The 25,767-nt window shown below is 37.3% G+C and overlaps 3 protein-coding genes across 13 annotated transcripts; 1 reads left to right on the top strand and 2 right to left on the bottom strand.

Moving 5' to 3' along the window:
• Positions 1–563: 563 nt before the first annotated feature.
• On the bottom strand, positions 564–24,313 carry LOC132908272 (tudor and KH domain-containing protein homolog). Its single transcript, XM_060962184.1, has 9 exons — positions 23,889–24,313; positions 23,404–23,812; positions 23,104–23,319; positions 22,866–23,029; positions 22,559–22,779; positions 12,045–12,225; positions 11,062–11,346; positions 8,925–10,464; positions 564–626 (listed from the first exon to the last, which is right to left on the bottom strand). Exons 1-8 carry the CDS (start codon positions 23,982–23,984, stop codon positions 10,207–10,209), a joined length of 1,830 nt encoding a protein of 609 aa, XP_060818167.1. The 5' UTR covers positions 23,985–24,313; the 3' UTR covers positions 564–626; positions 8,925–10,206.
• LOC132909150 (uncharacterized) lies at positions 3,755–8,725 on the bottom strand. Its single transcript, XM_060963800.1, has 2 exons — positions 7,853–8,725; positions 3,755–4,188 (listed from the first exon to the last, which is right to left on the bottom strand). Exons 1-2 carry the CDS (start codon positions 8,024–8,026, stop codon positions 3,886–3,888), a joined length of 477 nt encoding a protein of 158 aa, XP_060819783.1. The 5' UTR covers positions 8,027–8,725; the 3' UTR covers positions 3,755–3,885.
• On the top strand, positions 13,929–22,505 carry LOC132908447 (protein roadkill-like). Of its 11 annotated transcripts, none has more exons than XM_060963113.1 (7): positions 13,929–14,547; positions 15,242–15,292; positions 19,827–20,034; positions 20,522–20,820; positions 21,125–21,376; positions 21,825–21,972; positions 22,041–22,505. In XM_060963113.1, the coding sequence occupies exons 3-7, from the start codon at positions 19,857–19,859 to the stop codon at positions 22,307–22,309; spliced, it is 1,146 nt and encodes a 381-aa protein (XP_060819096.1). In that variant the 5' UTR covers positions 13,929–14,547; positions 15,242–15,292; positions 19,827–19,856; the 3' UTR covers positions 22,310–22,505. The 11 variants fall into 11 exon arrangements, with proteins under 11 accessions (XP_060819096.1, XP_060818577.1, XP_060819173.1 ...); XM_060962763.1 differs by lacking the exon at positions 13,929–14,547 and adding an exon at positions 14,964–15,114; XM_060962594.1 differs by lacking the exon at positions 15,242–15,292 and having other exon boundaries at positions 13,930–14,547.
• Positions 24,314–25,767: the final 1,454 nt, after the last annotated feature.

The following is a 25,767-nucleotide window of genomic DNA, read 5'->3' on the forward strand; positions in this document are numbered from 1 at the left end:
GCGACAATCTCCTCGCGTCGCAGTTCGAACGTTTCACGATTAAAGTGAAGAAATTGAACTTTGTATATGACAATAGAACTTATTATGCAAATCCAACAGAGTGACGGTTCAAAGTGTTACAACAGAATGATTCAGAGTGTTGTAAGAGACTGGGGTGAGCGCTTATTTTGGAGGGCTTTTATACCGAGGTTTTAATCCCTCTGCAGGGGTTGTCGTAGAGGCATCTATTCCGGTACTATTTGGTTATTGTCGCGATGGCTGTGGTATGCAGGATGTCTAGCCTATCCTATTACTGTTTCTGAGCGGGTGGTCTTCTTGAGCGTGTGACAACAGCAAAGCGCGGGACACGTTGTTTTCCTCCTACTTGTGTTCATACTTTTCTGTAATGCGCTTAAAAACGTGTTGTTTTCGTTACGCTCGGCGAGCCGTCGATAAGTGGAAACGCGTTCGAAGCGGATGAGGAGGCGTTTCGTGGCAAACAGAAGCGTTTTGCGAGCCGCGATACGTTTATGTAACGCAGCTGACGAGCCTACGCGGCAAGCGGATAATTTTTTCGCGCGAGATCATTCGATCGAACGCCGAGAGAACGTCGCGACGCGGAAACGTAATTAACGCTCCGATGATCGCTGCTAGTGCAGTCTGCCATAATCGTGCTTGGACAGGAATCGCAGCATAGAACAAGATAAAAAAAATTTCCCGATGGAACGAGCATCGAGATGAACATTTTCTTCTGTGCTCGTCGATTGGCCATCGAAGCTTCGAATTTTGACAATTTTTCGTCGATCGATACCGCCGTTCGACCTCGTGTCGTTTTTCTTGACGTAGCTACGTCATCAGGTCAGGAGTTGTTGAATCGCTGTTGTTTCGTACAATTGGAATAATTAGGGAGCAAGAGTGAACTTTGTAAATGTTCTTTGTCAGAAATTTACCAGACCATGGAAAATTGCTGTTGATACGTATCTGCTGTATCGCGTATTATTTTGTTAAATAATTGAAAAACGTGTCGTTCAGGGTGATAGATGATCCATGGTGCTTGGATTACGCGAAACTGTACAAACTTAAGTATAAAAGGATCGTGAACGAAAAAGGCGACGCGACGTCTTTTCTCGTAGATGGGATAACGGATTGCAGCGAGGTATCCGATGATACGGAATCGTCGAGAGCGACGAACGGCGTTCCTCGTCAACGACGATCGTTAAATTATTAAATTGCTGGAGCGAATAAAAATGTTGTCGCGATCGCACAAAATTCAACCGTATCGATTAACCGATAAGGTCTGAACGGAAATATACGCAGCGAAAGAGAGGAGGAGCTGGCGGAATTTGCAGAGAGCAACGTTAATCGCTATTAATTACGATGATTGCGTTTGCTTTTTAAGTATTTCGATGTAACGTTGGATAGATATGACAAATAGAGATGGAAATGACGCGCTCGGATTCGATGAAACATTTATTATCCTCCTCACGCTGTTGCGCGAAGGATCATCCCATCTCTTCTTTCTATGAAAACAATTCATTTCCAACCGAATTATATTGCCTCGTAGGAGACACCTTCCTGACGTTTATCGTAGAAAGAAGATCTCAACGAACAATTACAGCGAACATTTATAACGTAAAACGCATTACGAAGAAACACAGCGAGAGAATCTTGCGAGCTCTCGAGCAACGATCAACCTTTTTCTTCTTCCTATTGATAGAAACTTTCACCTGTTCCTCTTAGCTCAACGCGTAATTCCGCTGCGAAATTTCTTTTGTTCCAATGTTACGTTTGCAATTAGAAACCACAGACCCTAATTTATCTACGTTTTGTAACTTGCAATCGTTCGAATGCTCGCGAATCTCCGCAAATTTACTTGCTCCGCGCTGCAGATAAAAGGAAGAGGAGCGACCCGATCGCCGCCAGGTCGACGAAGTCGTTGATTCCTTGCGAAACGTGGCCGATTAACGTCGCGTGTTGGATCTTCGCTAGATCCATTGAAATTTCAACGAGCGTGAAAAGAACGAGGGAATACGAACGAGATGGCGAAGGGAAGAGCGTGACGAGGATAATAACGAGCGGATTCGATCGATCCTATCGTTTCTTAGCCGTTTGCAGACGCCAGATGGCCGCGATATAATATATACATACATATATAGATATATAGGTACTTAAGAAGAATCGTGATTCGTGAAATTCGCCGGCTCGTTAAATTGAATTCCGCCTGGGAATAGGAATGATGCTCGCCTCGACGAGATTGTTATCATTGTACCTAAAAAAGAGAGAGAGAGAGAGTGAGAGAGAGAGTGAGAGAGAGAGAGAGAGAAGAAACTATAGATATTAACGTGAAAGAAGAGACACAAAGGACACGCACCGTCGTTCTCTCGCTATTTATCGTATTGTAACGATGGGTGTGATCATATGCCGGAAAATAAAACTATTATTACTCTAAATGGACATCGTTCGATGTTTCACGGTGGTGTACAAGAATTTCTGGTCGGATATCGTCTTTTCGTGATTTCTCTTCCGGAGGATCCAGATAGATTGTCACAGGATTACAGGGGACGAGGAACAACTTTTATCGTCCTTTATCGTCGTTAATTCTCTGATAGTAATTAGCGGGTATGGAGGAGAGAAGAGGACGGTAAACGTGGAGAGAAAGTTTATAGAGCAAGGGATGGCACGTTGACGAAGGCGACCGTGGTTTTAAGGGATCACCGAATTTCACGAAAGATCGCAGGAAAACTTTATCCGGCTAGAAGCTTTTGCTCGCCACCATGCATATGTATTGAGTGTACTTGCCCTTCCTCTTACGTTTATACAGCACGCGTCGGGATAAATGCCGCAGGTAAATTTCACGAGTGGAGATAGATGGAAGTTTGCCGTGGAGAAGAACGAGTTTCGGTCGCAAGCTTTTATTTTAACAGCGATTGTAAACGGTTGTAAGCTTATCGTACATCGGAGCACGCGACGTTTCCAGCTATCGTCCCTGAACGGGTCTCTTAGGAATATCGATGAAGAGATCGTCGAATCTCGGTTAACCAAGCTGTTTCATATTTTATTCAAACAGCTTCGACTCGCTATGGAAAAATTATACGAATAACGATTGGTCTCGTTACACGGCAATCGACTCTTTAACTTCCGTCAAATGGAAGAGAAAAAAAGGTCGGAAGGTTCGTATCCGTTACGAGCCGACGAAGAGACAGGGCAGTTTCGCGAGTTTGACAAACAATTCACTTTTTACATCGACGAAACGAGCGTACGTCTGTCGCGAGCTTGGAAAGTTTTCAAAACGTATCGATCAATCCGCGTACATACATTTTCGTGTGGTCGCTCCACCAAATTGCTTAACAAGCGAACTCCGCCAACTCGAGGAGTAATTTAATTTCCAAAATACACCGATCAAGGAGCGCACGCTTCGCGCTTTGAACGTCCATGTATCTTCGAAACTGTTTGACAACGTTGACCCTTCGAAGGCGTAACGAAACGACCTAATTCGAAACGAACGATCCTCGAGATTTCCTGCGTTCCTGACGTCGGATCACCAACCACGCGTATTTGCTTGCCTTCTCGCGGCAGATCGATACCGATAATCGCGTTACGCTTGACCACCTTTAAGACGTACAATTTTTCATGCTACGTGCGCGTTTCTCGTAGAGTACGTCTCGTTAGGAGGATCAACCTGCTAATCAACTCGATGGTTGCCAGTCTTACAACGATAATCCTCGCCAAGAGATATTCCGACGTCCGCTGATCCGATCAGAACGCGAAAGAACAATCGATACCATCTCCGGGTCACCTGCTTCTCCGATATTCTCCTTCCTCTTCGACGTAACAGATTCGCAGATCATGGAACGCTCGTGGGCAGGATCCGAGGAAACGCATCTCGATCGTCCAGACTCTAGGTGATTAGTGATGCGCTGGATAATCGGCGTACCAGCTGAAGGCTCCGTTCGAGCCTGTTTGTCCACCGAAATCCACGTAATCCAGGATGCGGGCGTTGGACCTCTCCGAGCGCAGACTCCTCGGCTCTTCCTGAGAGACACTAGGAACTGCTACTGGAAGGTAAGCTTCTGTCTGCCTGGTGATCCTGGCTGTGGCTGGGGCCACCGGGCTCAGCTCGATCACGTCGAACCCGTCCACCGGAATGGCGATGTAACGGCGACCGGCCAAAGCACCGTAGACACCGCACAAAAGAAGCAACGTTACCCCCTGCAATAGTAAAACGGTACAAACGTATTGAAATTTGCGTTTTCGTTGTCTGCGGTGCATCGAATTGCAATCCGAATTAGACAATCGACCGGAGAACGGAATCGGGACCGAGCTATTTAAATTTCCTTCTCGTCGAGATCGTCGAGCGTAAGATCTTTCCGCGCTTGTACGTTGTATCGATGCTACCTGCCGAGTACGATCGCCAAGCGGCAAGAAATTCTGTTACCTTTTGGAAAAAATCCAACGATCGTTTTCTCAAAGATTTCTTGCGTGATAAGAGCGGTAACGCGATGAGGCGTATAACGATACTGATTATTCGTCGATCGCCGCTGAAGCAACGGCGATTCTTTACTCGGTTTGCCACGCGATACACCAACGTCGATGCGCGTGTTTTAAGATATCTGACTATTTTCCAACTGCGGTGTTATTATCGATAACGGAAGGTACGTACAACGATCGTAAAAAATAGAAGATTAAAGAAATAAATCACGGAAATTAGGTGCGCGTGGACGGTTCTGCCTTTTAACATCTACCGCGGCGATTATTTCTTAATGTGGAAGCTTCGCAAGTTATAATAAGTAACGGACGATTGAAAAATTCGATAATTTGAACGTCATACCGATGCTTGTCGAATGAAGTCGACGTATTTTCGTACCCGATCGATCGTTATAACAGCAAACGCATCTTCGATGAAATTTCATAAATCTATCCGTCTACTGTTTAGAAGTAGAGTTATCTCTGTAGCTATGTAATCTTTACGTAAAGCAACGTAAAAATAAAAATAAAAAATTCAGATACTTTGTAGCGTGGGAACGAGCGAATCTCGTAAACGATCGCATTTTTCGTATCCCGCTTGAACTTTAATACCTCGTGATTAAGTAGAAACGACGTTTAAAAGATGGAAATCGAGTAATTTCGTTTTAATAGAATTTCCACCAGGCACGCCTACGTGTTCGATTTATAATTATTAGTTTTGCGTTGGTCGGTGGCCTCTAATTTTCATTAAACCGCGTCAAGCGATGTGCTATTGGCCGTGTATTTGTCGCTACGTTGATTCACAAAGTATATCGGGCAGTCCTTTAAAGCTTAAAATAATCTCGCACCGAGCGTTCCTGGAGATACCTTCAATCTAAGAACGTTTAACTTTTAAATCCTTGTCTTTCGAACGATAGCAAACATCGCGAGGGACGATAGAGACGATCGATCGACCTTTGTACATTCAGCAATATATTTATATTTCGATGTAAAAACGAATTCTATCGAAAATTGTAGGGAAAAATCGGAAAGAACGTCCGATGCTTCAAATCCTACGATTCTCTCTCTTTCGTAATTAACACGAATTATTACTCGATCGAGTTAAAAGTCGAGAGCGAAGCGCGCTCAGGACGATCCTCTTGGATAATTTCTTTTCTTCTTCTCGTATTGGACGACCCAAATTTCACTTTTTTCAAGCGTAACGATTTCGTCTCGAGCCTGGAGAAATAGGTAAAAGGAAGTCAAGGTAACGAAAATGCAATTACCGAGAGCTATCCCTCGATAAACTTGGCGGGAAGATTCCAATTAACGTTATCATTATTTATTCGCGTTATATTCTAGTGAAAATTTACAGGAAATGTCGATCGATTGGCGACGATATCGAACGAGAGATAATAACTTTGAATTATCGTAATTAACGCGGTAAATTATATCGTTCTAAACGATAATAAAAGCCGCCACGGGAAACGCGCTGTGTTGAAAGGTTGATTTACGCGCCATAAAGCAACGAATTACGATCGATATCTCTAAATACGAAAAGATCGCAGATCGATCGATCGGAGAGTTCGGTTTCCAAGTAGTTTGCGCGATAATCGATCCAACAACGATCGCGATAATCGATCGAATACGCTCTACCGGTTATACGTTATCTCGTAATTGATCAATTAGTTGGTATATTCGTAATTTAAGATCACTACATCATCGATGTACCATCGAATAATTTCATCCGGTGATTAGCAATTGAGCTAATGGGACCAATTAGAGCCGCTGTCTTACCGTTGCTATACCGCCAATGAATTCATTCACGTGTTCTACCATTGTGCGAAGTTAGAGAAACAGCGATGCGAAAACAAATAATTTCCACTCGTCGTAGAGAAGATATTTTCATTGGAATTTATTACACGTTCTAATTAGAAATTTACGGTTTAAAGATTAATCGAACGAATAAGAAACAATTATTACATCGGAATGGCGATGATTTCATATATCGATAATTTCGATAGTTTCGAATCGATAATTCATCGTTAATCACGTTTGATTCGCTAGAATTCACACTCTACGCTCTCGTTAATATACCCTATGATTATTGATACTTACGTGCGATAATGTACGCAGATATATATTATTTACGAGTTGATCTAATATCTTGCGACGTATTATCAAGAAACGACGTGTTGAATTTCAAACACCGCGACCGAAGATAGTTCCTTGGAAATTAGAAAATAACGCGATTTAAAAATCGAAGAGCAAGCCATCGAAAGACCAAGAAACGATTAACTTCGAACGATTAGGAACGATAGAAACGGAAAGAGATAATAGAAATTTACCAAATAATTCATCGTTGGATTTACTGGTCGTGGCGGCTCCGGTTTCGATATTCGTCGCACTGATGACGGAAGATCGGATTAGCCACGTTTTATACAGTTTCGCTTGGCCGCAGCTTTCTCGTTTTTCCCGATCACCGACCACCGACCGGCTTCCAGGCGACAGCAATTACTCGCGGCACTTCTTTACCAGTTATTTACCGTACTCCAGCCCAACTATCGCGTTCCCGACCAACGTAACGCGAAAATTGACTGCCGACTATTTTTAACCTCTTCGCCATTTGTCTTCCTTTCGCCGTTCGTTTAGGAAGTCGTGAATCGAGTCCCATTAGAAATCAAATTCAACGAGTTTAATCGTTTCGCTGGAACCGCAGGCTGGTATATAGCTTGCGGCGTTCAAGCAGTAATTAACTACGACGAACGATTAAATCGGAACGATTGAACGATTGATCGTAACATCGACGTATCGATTGCTCGTTTATCGCAGATTCTTCCGATCCCTAAAGAAACCAGTCGCGAGACAACGTGATCGATTTATCGAAGTAACGCCGCGTAATTACGAATTTCTACGTTTCGTTTCTTTTTGGTAAACGGAAGAGATTCGTAGGGGGTTATAAGATATCTAAAATTAAAAATCGTAGATTGAAATTTTGTCGTGTTTTGTTCGAGCTTGAGATATTTCACAACGTTACACTTGGATGGAGAATGATCGGCAAAATTAACTTTCATTTGCTTGATAAATCGTCTCAGAATTTAGCCCCTCGACGTTAAATCTGATGCAAATAAAATTTAAGATTCCACAGAGTTCAGTTTGCGGTGTGCACGTAAAATGAAACGACGAGATAAATTGATTTAGAAATTAGTAAACTATCGGAACGACATTGATTTGTAGAATAGAACTCGAGATTTATCCGCTGATTTAAGCTCCGTCATCGTCTAAAAACCAGCTCGTTCGCGGCTATCGATCGCAAAAATCGTTGGAATCTCCGAGCGTATCGGATTTCTAGCCGAACAACTGTATCCAAACTCCGTAAAAGTAGATGCGGTTTGATAGTCTGTGTCGGATGAGTAAGTTCTCTACTCACTGTTCCACTGCAGCAACTTCCGATATCGTCCTTTCCTCTTCCTTTTTCTCCTTCTGTTGCTGGTGCCGGCGTTGCTGTTCGCCGAGGACTTTGTCTCCTCTTTTTTGCGGTCGTCCGCTCGGTTCCGACTTTTATCCGTAGACAAGGAGCTCCGAAAACTCGCCGGTCTTGCATCACGACGCCGTAATCCGAGAAAGCAGCGACGAGATGGATAAAGTGAAAGGAAACGACGATTTAGGGTTCCGTCAAAGGACACCGAACGGTTGAACAGAACTCGTAGAACGATCGTTTCATTCATCGTCTACTGGTCTACAATTTCAAACTTAATTTCGGTAAATTCTGACGTCGTTTCGCGATTAGACGGCTGAGGGAGGCGAGAAGGGCTCGGGGGTTCCGTTAAAGGGCTATGGAACAAACGAGATAATTTTTAGAGAGCGAAGATTTTATTTATCCAACGATATTTTGTTGTTTGCTTACTTTGGTACAATTCCAATTATTTCGATCAATTTCATAAATTGATGTTGTTTTGTGATTTATGCCCGATTATCGAATACAAATCGGGCAACTTTTATGGAGTTTTCAGATATACTGACATCGTTGAATCGTAGGACGTGTTTGTAGGAAGGGTTCGAGACAACGAATCGGTTCTTTTTTCTTTTCTTCGTTCTTTTTCTCGGGGTTTTCTTAAATAAGTCTTTGGGGAAGAAACAGGTAAATCTAGGATGTAACGATGGGCTTAATATAATAGGTACAATGGAATCGGTCGTTTACTTTGTTAGGTAACGGATCGTGTCATCATAAATCACTATCATTTTGGTGGGAAATAAATCGCATAGATTATAACTGAATATTTGTATACAATCGTGGATTTACCTTTGTGCTGGAAGAGCATCGCGTTACTTTATAATGTACCGCGCTTAGGAGAGTGGTACGCAACGAAGAATAATATGGCACTATCATCTTTATGTAGTTTCAAAGATTCTACAAATCTTGCGATAACTAGTACATCGAAATAAAAAAGGAATATCGGATAAGAAAAAAAGAAAATCCTAATCCCGACGATTGTTTCGACTTACGCATTGATCTATTTATTTCCCACCAATATACAAAAACGAACTTAACTAATCAGTTGGTCATGTTACAAAAATAGGACGACCTATGTAGTTTTCTTCGATCTTTGTACACCTAATACTTGCAACTATTGCAACTATGTTACATGCTATGTTCATATTTCAATGGTGGTAATTATGTATAAAGCAAAAGTTTAAGGCACGCGGTTTGTTAATCTTGAGCATACTTCAAACAGCGTACGTATCCCGAAGGAAACAATGCACAATCTGAAGAGAACGACCAAGCACAACTGACTACTCGGAAGAAGAGTAAGGAACGGCTTTCTTCAAGTTTATTTCGTAATGAGAGTAACAATTATCTCTAAAATGTGTCTAATTTCTGTAGCTTTCAGGCCCTTACGATTCTTCTTTTATCATGTACCTTCCTCTCTAAAATATATGGAAGTATTTATACTTTTGATTACAAGATAATAATTAATGTGTAAAGATATATATCAACATAAAATATAGAAAAAATTATCCAGTTCAGGTAACAAATAAGATAAATTTAAAATGCTTCCATTAAAATAGAGAGAATCATTTGCAAATTAAATAATCTGATAAACAACACTTTGTACTTTTAATCGTTTGCAAATGATCAGCTTAGCGGAAAAGGTAGTTTAAAGTAAGTAACCAGGCAAGCAAGTATGTAAATAAGCAAGTAAATGAGCGAATGAGTAAATAACTGAACAAGTAAGTTTACAAATTTTAGAAACTAGAAAAATTAGAGAATAAAAAAGAAATTAGAAAACGAAGGAAAAGGAAAAATTAAAAGCAACGAAATCTATAATTACATTTTGAAAAAAGCCCGGTCTTCCAACTAATTTACAATCAATTGCCAGGTTTCGTTTTCAACTCAATTCTGTCGCACTGAATACATACAAGTAAAACTCTTTTTTATACTCTACTTGATAACTTAGTTCAGTAGTATTCTCTATTAAAGTCGCTGAAGTATTTGAAAAATATATCGCAACAAGATAAAAAGCATATCTTGCCGAAATTCATACTCTATAAAAGGCATTGCCAAAAGAATGAAATTTGAAAAAGAAAGAAAGCGCACGGGCATGGATAAAGAGTTTAAATCATTGCTACGTATTCTACTCTATTCTTATTTTCTTTTTTCTATCGAGGATTCGTTGCGATTGTTCGAATCGCAGCATTTCTAACTTCTATAAGATTATATGAAATAAATGAAAGCGTATCTCGATAGAAAAAAGGAAGAAATGTGCGGCCGGTTCTTTCGATTTACCCCAGCTCCATCGCGTCCGAGTCTTCTGACAAATCACTCTCGAAGCCAGCCGGAGCGATTAGCGAGAATTTCGAGATTTGCCATGGACGTTCCCGTTTTTCGGAAACCGACTCATACGGAATGAAAGTGCCGTTTAGAGGGCGAACACTACGGTCGTCGTTCTGTTGAACTTCCTTCTCGTTTTCGATGAAGCGATTCATCTCGTCCTTCTTCGATGTCACCAGATCGATTTCCCCGTCCTCATCGTGTGGTTTCTGAAAGAAATCGATACAGACGCGGTTAATGATCGCGATGTATTCGACGATTGAATGGTTAACCGCAGCCGAGCGTGTTTTGCCAGCTACGCGCCGAAGAAGAAGAGAAAAAGATCGGCGTCCGCGCGCTTTCTACGCTCGATCCCGATCTCGATGACTTCCGGCGTCGTAGATTTCGTTACAAAAATCTTTTCTACGTTTCTTATAATTTTCTGTTTTCGATCGGTAGACCGTGGACGTGTTCGTGTATTTATAGGAGATCTCCGAGCGTGAACGAATTTACAAAATTTATCGGTATGCAAAGAGAGCTGTAACAGATCAGAGATTAAGTTTTCGCCGGTTAGACATTTAGACGATGCAGTAAAGTTTCGACTTTTCGTCCGTATCCACGAAAATAGGAATTTGCATAAATAGAAATTGATAATTTCGTTAACGATGAATTACGTAGCTTCTCTCTTTGAATTTCCTTGTCTCGAGCTTCGTGTAAGTAGCGATATTAAACCTTCTTTAGTTTCGAATTAACGTAGCATTTTGAACGTAGATTAAAATTAGAGTTCAATTTCCGACAAGTCCAAAGCAAAATCTCAATATATTTACTTGCGGCGTAAATAGGTGAATTTCTTTAACTTCAGATTTCAATATGTCAGATATATCAGTAGGCGTCCCGATTTTTATGGTCGATGCATTTGACAAGTCGATGGCTGACTCCAATTTACGTGAAGTGTTTACCGACGAATCAGGACTCAAAGTTCGCTTCGTCGACGGAGGAGTCGAAGGACCCCCACGTGAGAATAGCGACGACGTCGAAGAAGTATCCGATAGTATAGTATCTTCATGCTCGGCGTAACCTTCCCTTATCATCTCGTAACCAATGTTAATTTCCTGCGTATATTAAAAAATCTACAATTCTATGGCAATAAATAACAGCGACGAAAATTACTATAGAAATATACAATACGAAATAGTACGATTGTTAGTAACAATATATACAGGGTGCGACCGAATAACATCTACAAGCGGGCACAAGGTGATTCCTTATGAAAAAATGAGCACGAAAGATGAAACAAAAGTTTTTCATTTAAGATTTAGTTTTCGAGGAAATCTTCGAATTTATCTTCTCGGAGGGTCTTGAGAAAAATTGTATTCCGCGCTTTCTACTTATTTTCACACGCAGAACGACCTCCTGTCGATTATCTAATCCCCGTCTAGTCCGGAACACGTTCAAATGTACTCGATAAATTTTCAAACTCGATTTTCTCTTAAACTAAGTCTTAAATGAAAAAATGTTATTCCATATCTCGTTCTTATTTCCTTCTTAAGGAATCACCTCGTACTCGCTTGTACATGTTATTCGACCGCACCATGTATAGTGTAAAGTATATAGGTATACGTATGGTAGATATAAAATACTTGAAATGTAGACTTTGTAGATGGTTAAGGAGCAGTTTCGGATTTTCAAATTATAATAGGCGATAGTCTCTAACCGAATGAAAATAAAAATGAAATATGTTAGTGAAAAATAAATATGAAATGTTTCATCGAACCATTTTAGATCCTCGTTAAGATCCTCGTTAAAATACCTCGTTATCAAGTTTATTGTAAAGCTCGACGGAAGGAATCGGTGAACCTTCGCGATGAGATCTTCCATAGCCGAAGATTCTCTCTTTGAAACCCTTAACTTTGGCGTGAAGAACTTTCCATTCAGCTAAAAACGTGATCTCCGCGAAAAAGTCACATTCGTCGTTGGACCATTCACCTCCCCTGCATCACACAAAAAGGAACGTCAAATATTTAGAGTATATCTTATAAATTCATATAGTAATTATATTCAAATAGTAAAAGTAAATAGTTATTAACAAAATATGTATCATGACCCGTGTAACAGGGAAAAATTTTGTTTAATTGTCAGTAAAAAAAAGAAAAAAAAAAGGAAGAATTAACTACAATTGATTACAAATTTCTCTTCGTTTATAACGTAGATACTCGCGAGTGTGTAGCTTCCAAATCAAGTAGCAGTTAAAATAAAATACATTGCTTGATCCTTAATTTTCCAACAAGGTATTGGCGATTGCGGGTCCAATAAATGCGACGTTACACGAAGCGTAACGTAACAAATATGTTGATAAATTGCCAGCAAAAAGAGAATCGTATGCCAGCAGCATGCTCGTTCGTTTTCAAACGTTTAATGTTTCTGTCTCGTTAAATAATTTTTCACAAGAGATTTAAACTTTTTAAGCAATTTTTTATCCTTTACAGGATGTAAATGCCATTTTTTTCATACTGTTCGTACTACGTACAGCAGGAAGATTCGGTAATTTTGGTTGCTCTAGTTTTGTGCTGGTTATCGTGATTACACGGGGCAGCCAGAGCGAGTACAATCAACGTGCAAATATTTATGTTAGAATGCGTGTCGCTGACAATGTTGAAAATACTGTACACGCTACATCGACAGCGAGCCTTCGAATCACGTTCCATTGATTAAAATTACAATTTCAGTCAACGTGTAATTTAAACAAAATGTATATTCTATTCACAGCTTCCTAAATATAAAAGTCAACACTTTACTATCTTGAAGCTAAATCCCTGCGACTCGCAGTTTCACGATTTATAATATAGAAATCATCGAAATGGAATCTCCGGGTCTCCAAACGTTTCAATGAAATCTCGTGACCTGTGGATAATCAGATGTGCATCCTGTATTCGTTTTAATTAATTTTATGGGGAGTATTAACGGTCGAGGAGAAAAAAAGAGGAACGTCAAGTTTCTCAAAAAATCGAAAATCTATTTTAACATCTATCGTAACATCTTCGAATTTCCTTGTGTATGGAAATAAAAGCTCGCTTTATCCTTCATTTTATTCTGCGTCATTTTCTATTTTTACTCGATAATTTTAAGCAATATATGAAACTCTAAAAAACGAACGCCACTTTCTCGTTGTACACCTCAATTTCGTACAACTAGAGTAGCCGATGCTAAGGAACGCGTACGAGAAAATGTTACTCTGAAAATTCCTTAAAATTAACATTTGAATCGTGCACCATTCGTATGCCAAATATACCTGGAAAAATAATTTTTCCGCGTACAATTTTAACACCATCGATCTATGCAATTTAATTTTTTTCCTGATCGCAAAACCATCGTTCTGCCCATCAAGACGAACACCTGTTTCTTCTTTTTCGTTTCTCGGGAACGTTTAAATCACGAAATAATTAAAAGATGAAAATGAACGATCAATCATACGCTCTCTCGTTATATTTTCCCTTGCAACGTACGATATACCCTGGTTTCGTTCTCGCCCCAATTGCCCGCAACTTTTACGTAACAGCGATTCTTTATGCAATTACCATTAACCCTGTTTCATAGGCAGAATTCAGTTGGAATTCGAGGGTTGATAGAGCTATCATCGCACGAAACAAAGAAGGTATGCGTGGAACAACCCCATTTAACGAGGCTGAAGCACTTTCAGGACGTCTTGTTCCATTTATAAACGGTACGATACAAGTGTACGCTGTACACGTGCGAGAAGATGAAGTGGACGACGAACGTAGACCCTCGGCAATGGTCAGAGGATCTCTCAGTCGTTTCACGATCATCGTGCAGAACGATATCCTCGCACAAAGTAAAAAGAAAAAGAAAGAGAAAAAAACGAAAGAAAGAAAGAAGAGGAGGGAAGTGTGCAAGCGAACCGATCATTTTTATTTCCCTGCAGCCAGAACGACCGGCGATTGAACGCGATACTACGACAGTGGAGATTGAAAAAGTTACGAAATTTTTTGATCTTCTCTTTATTTTAAAAATTTGAAAAATTGATAGATAGAAAAACAGAGAACGATCCAAAGATTAGAAGATATTGGTGAACTTTGAAATGATCTATGCCTCTCTTTTCGTTTTTTATTGACTTCATCCACCAGATAAATATTCAAAGTAATGTACGAACAAAGTGAACGCGTACGAAACGTCGAGTGGAAAGTGGAAAAGTGAACTCGCGATTTCGCGCTGGCACGAAAGGCTCTTGCTAGCTCCATGCACTTTACGCTCTATGCATTAATGAACGTGATAATAAACGCGTGCGTTATATTTACGTAAGTACGCATTTATTTTGCACTCGTGTGCGACCGTGGGCTTTTCAAGCGCGTGCAACAGTGTCAAGTGGTACAAGGTTTGAACGTCGGACGAGAAAATGCTACTCCCTCGACTTTCCATCGGTTGTCAGAGACTTCGATTTCCTTTTTTCAAGCGCAGTTTAAAGCCGATCTTACGAAACGAACGTTCGATAAACTTCGCGATTGAACAAATTGGAAATATCCTTTTCGATCGACGAAATTATTATTATTAGTATTAAACGATAATTAGACGGTAGAAGATTTAAGTGTGCGTAAGTGCACAAAATGCGCATAATGCAGATAATACAGAAATACGTAAGATATTGAAAGTATAAATAATATTTATAAAATTGTACGAATCCCCATAAATATCCGCAGTCTAACGATGATCGCGAAAAATCTATTATAAAATATAAGAAAACGCGTCTTATTATTTACTTAATATTATCTTATTACTATAAGAAGCATGTTTATACGTTTACTTCGTGCGAATGTATAGCAACTAGAGATCACGAGTTTATCGTTTAGGAATATAAGCTAAGACAGGTAATTAATCTTTTTAAGCGACCTCCTCGTTTGTAACACAAATATAATCTCCCAAGTCGTTGTTGTCTTCAATTAAACATCGTTTAACGCGATTACCCCATTTGTTAATTCAGTTTTAAATTACCAGGTGGTCTCATCGCGTCTCTCATTGCCGAGAATTTTTCTGGACGCGTTCGAGGTATGACGAAAGTTCGCGGAACTCCTTTCAAGCCGGTAATTTTAGAGAATGATAGCGGTTACATCGACGCAATTCGATCGTTCCTTTCGAAGTTCTAAAATTAATAAAATCGATAAAACTATAGAAGATAATATATTCTAAAAATACAATAAATTTAACTACAACGATATATGCAAAGTAATCCTCGTAAATAAATCGCGGGAGTTTATGCATCTATTGGAAGAAGTGCAGAAATGAACGAAATGGACAGGATGCGCAAAAATACGTAAGCTATTCAAAATATAGTATTTATCGTAATAGTAAAGGGCCCAAATTTCGTTATCGAGTGCTACAGCCAGTAAGCGGCAATTGGAATTTTAATTGGGATTTAAAAACGAAGAAATTCGTCGTATGTAGAATGTTCTATGACGCCTTGTGCCTTCGCCAATAGCGCGTTACATTGTTTCTTGATATTTGAAGTCATAATTCAACATCTAAAGCAGATACTGTAATTCAACCGTTTATTTTTAGCGACGCGTACTATATTGCTTCTATTTTCATATTCCGAAGTGGCGATCTCGTTCTGTCGCTTATCGATTAGAACCTGTCGTTTATATTAAAAAGTGGCTTTGCGCCTAATTTTGGTCCCCTACAGGGATTAAATTTGATCGATACAGACGAGATTAGGAACGTGTTTTTCAGAACGAAATTCGTGACAGTGTCGTCGAGTGAAAGCGAAGATCAAGATATGCGGCTTGTTTCATATGTGACAATCAATTTTCGAGTGGTGCGACGACAGAAAAGCGGGTTAGATGCACCGCGTGCTTTATGAGCTGTGCACGTTTAATTTTCTATAGATCCGTGATTTGTCTTATATATTGTACATATAGTTTTATAGTGGGACGTATGTTGAGCGCGTGAAAGGCGAATGAAATAAACATTTTCGCATTAAAAGTAAGGGGATGAAATTAGGAACACGTTTTTTAACGACTGAAAAACGCACGCCTTTACATATATATTTTTTACTCTGTGCGAACTTTTATGAAATTACAGATCTTCGTTACTAATATTTCGACGTAATTGTGCAGATTTTTTCAGATTAAAAAATTAACTTAGTTCTGAATAAAAAAGCTATCGGAGGACGAAATTTGGGCACCTTACCCAATTGCAGACAGAACAATTCTCTATCTAGATTCTATTTCTTTTTTTTTTTCTTTTCGATTGTATTCATAAAAATATGAATTTTCATAGATATTCGTAGTGCACTCGTAAGTGGACAACACCCGCGTGCACGTGAAATGGAAGGAAAAATCGGAGCATCTTCGCAATGCCCCGAACGATCAGAATGGGAATAGATTCCGCTGCGGGGTAGCAATCGAATGTGAATTTAATCAATCTGACCGAATACCGGGGCTCGTATCGCGTGCCGAGAAACAGCTAATCACCGGCACAACCTCGAAGTAATGCACACACGATGGTTTTCGAGTTGGAATTACCGCGGTGCCGACAGTCTTCGGTTACACGCGACACGACGGCTTTCGAGGGCAAATCCGGCCGACGAGTGCCTGGTTGCCAGAAAGCCGCAGACCACTCTGAAACGCTTTAACGCTTTCTATTTCCGTTCTACTCGCCTCGTCGTTCTCCTATCAGATTCGATTCCCCAAAATCTTTCGAATCGTTACATCTTTGTTTTAATGAGAAACATCTTCGTCTTTCTCTTGTTATTTCGTTAGATTTTACATTATCTTTCATTCTAAACGATCTTTTAGTTTCAAGTACCGATCTCTTTAATTAACCAGCTGTTTTTCGACGAGTATACTCGTCACGAAGAAATGGCAGTATTTCGTGTTACGACGAGTCCTGTCAGTAATAAAGTTCAAAAATAAAACAGTCGTTTCGTTGCAACTTCATTCTATATCGTAACAGTCACACGTACTCTGTGTTTGGCGAGTATACTCGTCATCGCTTACTTTTTGCGACACATTTTGTGTAGAAGCTTTTCAAAGCTTTCAAAGAAGTTGCAACAGCTATTTTAAAATGTTCTATCTGTCGTTTCAAAACTCAAGAAAATTGCAGTTTCATCATTTTCTTCGTCTTCGCCTTTGTCTTCCTCCATTCGATTAAAAATATTTAATCGTTATTTCGTGACTTTACTTAGTAGTTGAAACAAATCGAAACGGTTGAGTTAGTTCTCTGTTCGTTCTCGATTAAAGTTGCGGTAACATCGGTACAAAAAGAGCACGAGCAAATACGAAGTTTTACAATTGATATTCAGTCGATTGCCGTAGCAATTGAAATTGCATCGGCTTGAATCTTCATTGATTCCATTTGTACGATTGCCGTTCCGATAACTGCTATTAAATTTCTCCTTTAGTCACTTTAACGTTAAACGGCACAGAGCAGTTAACCATCTTCGATTTATTTAGGCTAGTTACGGACGAAACTCCGTTCTAAAAGATTGATTAAACTCTCGGCCCTCGTTGCCACTGATATTCCAATGTAATGCAGCTAAGTTGAACGAAAGATTTTCTAATAACGGTATAAAATAAATATAAGAATTTCAAAATTGCAAGAGTCGTTTCACTTGTTTTCTTATGTTTTGCTCTTTTATTTCTTATGTTTGCCTGTGAACAACGATACGCAAATATTTTTACTTGTCACGACTTGCGATAAGAAATTATAAAAATATATCTTGTAGACAACAGAGTTACAAAAACATTTATTATGTAATAATGTTTTGTTGCATCCGATAGAGACTTACAGGCAAGATAGCTATAAAATTACCCGTTTCGCAGAATATGATCTTTAATGTGACTGTGATTGATAATCTTATTCTTCCACTTTATAATGTATCGAAGCAACATTGCGCTCAAGTTACTAGTCGTTGTAAGTTGCATCGAATTTCGTTCGACGAGAATACGTTAAAATACGATCCGTTTGTTTTTTCGCGTTCGATCGTTCTCTGAACACGTGTTTTCTTCTGGAATAAAACGCGGATTTCGATAAAATGTCTAAACAAAGGAGTAAACGACGAGCGAGTAACCGCTCTTTAATTGAAAGATAAATTAAGATCGAAAACTGGCGGCCCGCCAAAGTTATGCACACGTGCGTTTCACATTGATCTTGCGATTTTTATCGCAAAGTTTTCCGCTGTACGGGACCAACAATCGATAAAGTGTTTTGCGCACTTTTGCGCGAAGCTTTATCGTGGCTGTGCGCCACGAGATTACGGTAATTAATTATTTATGGAACGAATGGCTTGACCGTTTTCAATGACCTTGAAACGTATTATCAAGATCAACATTATAGACAATTTCTCTCTATACACGTGATCACAGTTCGGCCTTAGTTCCAAAGCAATCGCAAAAAACTGCAATTAGATTTAGGTTATAATTAGTGGACCGCGGATATTTATGCGATTTCGTATTTCTATAAATGTAATTGAGGAAATAGAATCTAGATAGAGAATTGCTACCGTATACTATAATATCTACTTTACTTTCGGTATTTCACGTATTTTTTCGTATATTATGCGTATTTTGTGAGTTTCTGCACATTTAAATTTCCCATAGATGCGTGAACATTCACGATCTGATGATCACGCTGTGTTCTTTCATATGTAGCCGCGTTTCTATACAACCTAACCTAAACTTAACCCACCGATGAGAAAGAGAAAGAGAGAAAGGAAGAGAGAATTTTTAATATCGCGTAAATAGAAAAGCAAAATCGATGGGTCGTAGATTAAGCTGGAACAATATACGCGATGTAGCGTCAAATAATTTTCGATGAATCGATCGATAGATGAAACATCAAACATTTATTCTGGTTTCCGATTGCTCGAAAATGCAACAAATATATTTGCCATGGTTGTAGGATTGTTTACATAACGAAAGTGTATAAAATAAATTGTTAAATATCCGCATGTACTATTAAACACGTAAATTGCTTTGTAACTCGAAAACTAAAGCCGTGTACGGCAGTTATGTCTATAGGGAAAGATTGTTTAGAATTCCAACCTTGACAACACGTTTCAAGGTTATTGAAATCAGCCAGCTCGTCTGTTTTGTACATAATTAGCAAAATTACTTTCAACATAGATAAACAGACAGATGCGAGAGAAAACGAAGCACGAAACGAATACAACTGAGACGAGTGCGAGATACGATAAAAAAATACGAATTTTCTTGAAAGATTTTGAAAAGCTTTTTCGGAGACTTTTCAAATATCTTACAAAATTAAAAGATACAAGACTCGCATTTCGTTATTTGATTCTTCTTTCACTGGATATTTTTTACTATATATATCCTAATAATAGCTTCTTCGTTCAATGTACTATAGAACTCCATATATTGTTCGATTAACTGAACTTTAATTGAATTCGCTTATCTGAATATATCCCATTGTTTAAGCAAAAGGTTATAGGTAGCAGGTGAAACGAATGAACTTCTGTGATATGAATAATCCAGATACATAGGTTGTTTTCTTCTGATAAATTCAGATAAGTGAAACCTTTTTACGTATATGTGAATGATTAATCGCTACTTGATTACCCTAGGCTCTTTCGTTTACATAAAAATACGATAATATGGAGTTGCTGGTGCCAGCCGTCTCGGACGTCGTGTTTAAGTACACGTGGCCCGTTCCAAATTACAAAAAAATTATTTTAAAGAAAAAACTTATCGATAGCCCGTCGTTCGACATCAATGTGAACGATATTCGCAGCACGTGGAATTTGTCCATCAGATTCTGGAAGAATCCTGATGGTAAGAAGAACAGTATCCCAACTATAAGTCTGTCGTTTCGATCATTACTAATCTGAATCATCTTTCCCACAGTATAACGTTACACTTATATTTGAAATATTATTTTATGGATAAACCAAATTAAGGCTTGGAATGATTTAACTTGAGACACAATGTGACTTAACCAGAGAACTTTTATAGCCTAAGATAGCCTTGAGATATATTGTAACTTTGCTAAAGCAAGATTATATTCTTTCAAATTCTCATTTTAACATATCCGGTCGTGAGAGTTTCCAATTTTTATTTTCTTTGTAATGGAACTTGTCATATTTGATTCGAAGAAGGAGAGAGAGAAAGAAACGCAGATCGTTTTTCAACTTTATCTCTGCATTTCTCAGAATTCAGTTCATTTTCTATTCCCATTTTCCTTCGTTTCTTTTTTCCATTCAAAACAATCATTAATATCGACTTTATTACAAGAAATGGATGATCCACTGTTTGATAACAGGCAAACGAATGATAAACCCGATGGTATTGTGCCTGAACATGTTGAACTGCACCGTAGATGAAGCGGAACAAGCGAAGATACGATTTCAATTTGCAGTTTTCAATGCTGACGTTAAACACTGGGAGTACTGTCACGTTAGCAGGACAATACTTGAGCTGAAATCATACACGGACATCATTTCCTTGGGATACAGGGACTTGTCCATCGCCGACAGGCATTTAAAGAAGAACGGCGAAGTGATGTTAATGGTTAAGATTCAGATAATCCATTACGAAAGCGAGAAACACCACTTGTCGCAGGCAAGTACTCTCACAATCAGTACATACAATAGAAACCCATTTAAACAGAATTTGAAACTCATTTTACGAAGGATTTTATCTTTCACGAGAAAAGAACTATTTTTCAAGTTACGTTAATACAAAGCGAGATTGAAAAGAGAATAAATCCTTTCAAATAAATGATATTTTTTTTAATATAAATTGATAATTTAAATATTAAAACATTCCAGTAATTTAATACAACTGCATAATATAGAATTGATCAGAAAAAATATCAGGAATAAAATGGCAAATAAAAATTGGGCAATGAATTAATATGTTCCAGGATATGGCCAGACTATTAAAGCATTCGTATGGCGCAGACACTAAGTTGACTTGCGGGGGTTTGAATAAAATAGAAATTCCAGTTCACAGCAACATATTGGCTGCTCGTAGCAACGTTCTCGCTGAAATGATTTCGCCCATAAGAGAATTGAATAACAGGAAAAGCTCGAAATCGGATACCGCAGAAGATAAGATATTGGACATGAGAGAATTAGAAGAAGATATAATCGAAAAAGAAAACGAAAGTTCCAATGTACGTGTCAGAAGTTATTCTGTGCCAATGTTACAGAATGTTCGAATTAATTTATTCTGAAGTCCATAAACGATATAACAAATCCATATTCTGATATCGTATTTATTAAAGCCTTAACGTTAACATTAGAACATTAACCTTATTGCAAAAATTTGACATTTAAAATGAAATTTCTTTTATTATGTGTTTGCGTAAAATTAATATAATTTTGTAGAAGTTTAATGTATTTCTTGTAATTAATAAATTATTATTTTGATCTTTTTTTATTGTTCTCTGCTAACTAACATACTACAATTAATTGTAAAAATACATGTATAATTTTTTGCGTGACGTAATCATGTAGTAGAAATAATTTTTAATTGAGTTTACTTTCATGGGTGAGTACTCAGCGTCCTTCGTTATTAAATACTCTAATTCTTTAATAATATTTTATGTAAAAATATTTTAGAATCGTTACGTGTATGCTCTGAATTTGCTGGATCTTAGCAAAGAAGTGACAGAAGAATTGTTGCGATACATTTATAGCGATCACGTTGATAATTTGGATATTTTCGCTCAGGAACTTTTATCTTTGGCTGAACGCTTTTGCCTACAAGGTATTACATGCTCCAGTACCGAGGAATTTTTATTAGAAATCTGATTTCAATTAATAAAGCTTTTTTAGGGTTAAAAGAACTCTGCGAAAGAAATCTTATCGAAACGATAACCCCAGAAAATGTAGCTAGCAGACTTTTGGTTGCAGACGAGTTTGGCTGTGATGCGCTTAAAAGAGCAAGTTTGGCATATTGCGAGAAAAATATAACGATGCTTAACAAAAGTTTAGCATGGAAAATGATGGAACAAACAAACCCAGAATTATTCAATGAAGTTTGTGAAGCTGGTATTAGCAGTTCAAGATCAAGTAACATAGATGATAGTGAATTAAGCAATTGATGTCTTCCTTTCTTCATGTATAAGCAATTTAGTAATTAATTGTGAAATATTATAAATGTTAGTCAGTGGTTTTATAGTTTTCAAAAGGATGAATCAAGATATGATATAAATTCTATAGAAAGTTTGATTACTTATAAAATACTGTTAAAAATGTATAATTCCAACGAATAACTTTAATAAAGAACGTTTTTATAAATTTTAGTATATTTTTATATTTAACTAAATTAATTTAATTAGGAATTAACTTACGGTGGTTTAATATTGGCCATTGAACACTCGACCGCTTGCAACCTTAAGCTGAGAAAATCGGTTCGAAGTTCCAATATAGAAATGCGGTCGATTATTTCATGATCTCCATAATCCAAGTAAAAGACTTCACATTGATCATTTGTAGGTAGGGAAATAACTTCAGCTCTGTACCATTGCTTATTAAAACCGAATTTTGCTGCTACCATTTGGCCAATTTTTACCTGAAAAGATAGGATAGTAATGTAAAAAAATCTTTCAAATATTTCTTCATACTATTGGATATTAAACTATCCAATCATATATTTACACTTTTCAATTTATGCATTTCATAATTTTCTCTTTTACTGTAGTAATCATTCATGTCAGACACTAATTTATCTAGTGCATTAATTCCAGGACCAACGATTTGAACCCAAAACTGACTGGGAGTTTCCACTGCAGACACATATACTTCTATCAAACCTCCAGATACTAGAAACAAAAATATAAAATATATAAAATATTCGTAATATTACAAGTGAGAACATTATTTATATTTCATATACCTGGTAACATTAAAGATTCAGCATTTTGACCCAGATTCGGTTCAGACGTATTTATAGTATTACGAGGAGATGATCTTCCTCTAGGCAGTCTTGCAGCAGAAGAAGCCTCTAACTGTGTGCGTTCTTCTTCTTCTTCATAAATTTTATTTTGAATTAATTCTAAAGCTGTATTAATTTGTTTAGATGTTCCTTTTATATTAACTTTTCTTTCAGCATCTGTAAAATATTAGTAACTATCAAAATTTGAGACAAAACCAAAGACAAAGCATGACAATATAAATTTATACAAAGTAAACATACTTGGCTCAGAAGGAAGAAAGACATTTTCAATAGTGATTTTCGCACCAGAGACTGTTTGGATATGATGTATAACATCACCACCTCTTCCTATTATTTTCCCACATGCTTTTTGAGGAACAGACAATACATATGATTCAATTATAGGCTGATTCTGAATTATGGACTTTATCATTTTTTCAGCTAGATATACAGATTCATAGCTTCCTTTTATGATGCAAACACGTTCTGGACATTCAATGTTATCCTCTTTAAAGTGAATCTGAGTTCCTGTTTTATTTTGTATATCTTTTATCATTGAACCACCCCTTCCAATAACAGCAGGTACAGATTGTCTGGGTACTTTACATTCTATTGTATATCGTTTTGAAATCTCAACTTGACTTTTTCTGGATTTAATATCTTCTTCGTCCTATGTAATCAAAGAAGCGATTAAAATGAAGTATAAATTGAACAATGTATAATCTTGTAATCATTTTTAAACTTACCTTTCTGTACAATACATATAGTACAGCAATACTAACGCTTGTTAAAGATAAACCAAGTAAAATTGGTGGTGTAAAATAACGGACCATCCACTTCATTTTATACTTTAATGTTTAAAACCGTTATTTATTTCGTATTTTTTATCTCCGCAAAAATAAATTTGGATTTAAATTTGGAACGTGCTTTAGAGTTGCTATGAATGTAAGATTTCATAACCTCGTAACTTACGAATGAGAAAGAATCATGGCGTGGATTACGAAGTGAAGCACAACACGCTGACACAAAAAATCCACCATTAGAGTGGTTTTGGATGAGTTTCTATCGATTTATTTCACCCACTAAGTAACTATCGATGGGATTTTAGACTCGAATCGAAAATCGTATTTTTAAAACTGTATTATTACCAACAGTGAAAATAAAATGTGTTTTAAGGAATGACTCATTTGTTTAAAAAAGTACATGCAAATTTTTATTTAATCTCCTTATTTTATACAGCTGCCTGCTGTATTCATTACAGACGAAAAAATTTAGGAATATTTTAAAAATATGCATCAGTATAAATATTTATAAAATTCATAAATCTTGTTTGTTATATTGGTACCAGTATAAAAGAGGTCATGATGTCGTCACCAAAATTAGATCATAATGAAATTTAAATGTATCGTTTACACTAGCAATGAATACTTGGATATAATTATTGATAACTGAATTATTGATAATGATACAATATTAAGGGGTGTCCTGAATTAAAATGTCAAAAAAATCTTTTTTTTATTGCTTAAATCGATACATAAACTATTTAAGAATATGTTTACAAAGTGACAGAGACCAATTCTAAATATTTCCAACAATATAAAGCCGAAAGCTGACGAGCGTCGAGCAGGTGTGCTAGCGCTCGCTATTCCGACTTTCTAATCAGAATTTCATACCTGAAAAAGGTTGAAAGGTCGTTCAATACAATAGTTGGATCTTCCCCACCGATTGAAAACTGCAACGACAAGATACCCATGAAATAGGCGTAGAAATTTGTTATAATTTTTTTTTTACTTTAAACAAAATTTTTTTGTATTCGTTAAATATATATATAACCATACCTCAAAATTCAATAACTTCATTTCTTTTTTTCCCTTCTAAAAAAAATCACAAAGAAACGCTATTTTAGAACATTCTAATTCAGGACGGCCCCTTATCCATATTAACGAGGTATTGGAAAATAACTTTTGGGATATGAAATCATACACTATATATATACATACATATATACCATCTTTCCTTTTATTAAACAATAAAATACTATAGCAACAGTTATTTATTCATAATAATTGATTTAAGAAAATTATTAAATTATTTATGAGCTTTTCAAAAGTTTCTCATTCGATCAATGTATATAGCTAATATTGAGGAAATAAGTGGTTTACGAATGGACTACAGGATATGTGAATGGATAACAGGATATCGTGGTGATGTCTTATTCATGTTTATTATTCATGTTTATTATTCATGAAAATTATTCATGTTTCTGTTTACTATATTATTATGTAAACATGAAGTTGATATTTAAAAACACATGAAAAACATAAAATTTTCTTTAGTAAGTTATTGTACATTACTAGATATATGTTCTATAGCATAGTTATACCTGGTTATAGATAGAACTGTTACACAGTAGGAGTAACACACACACACATATGAATAATACTCGATACGTTCCCACGGATACATACATAGATATATCCATGATATGCTTCTTCATATTTCCCTGATACCTCACGCTTTGGAATCACTAAAGGAGTTGAGACTTACTTTATTAATAACAGGTACAAATATATAATTTGTGTACCTTACAAAGCAGGTAAACTATTTTAATATTATCTGTGAAAT

Source organism: Bombus pascuorum, chromosome 1, assembly GCF_905332965.1.
Source record: "Bombus pascuorum chromosome 1, iyBomPasc1.1, whole genome shotgun sequence".
Classification (NCBI taxonomy): Eukaryota; Metazoa; Arthropoda; class Insecta; order Hymenoptera; family Apidae; genus Bombus; species Bombus pascuorum.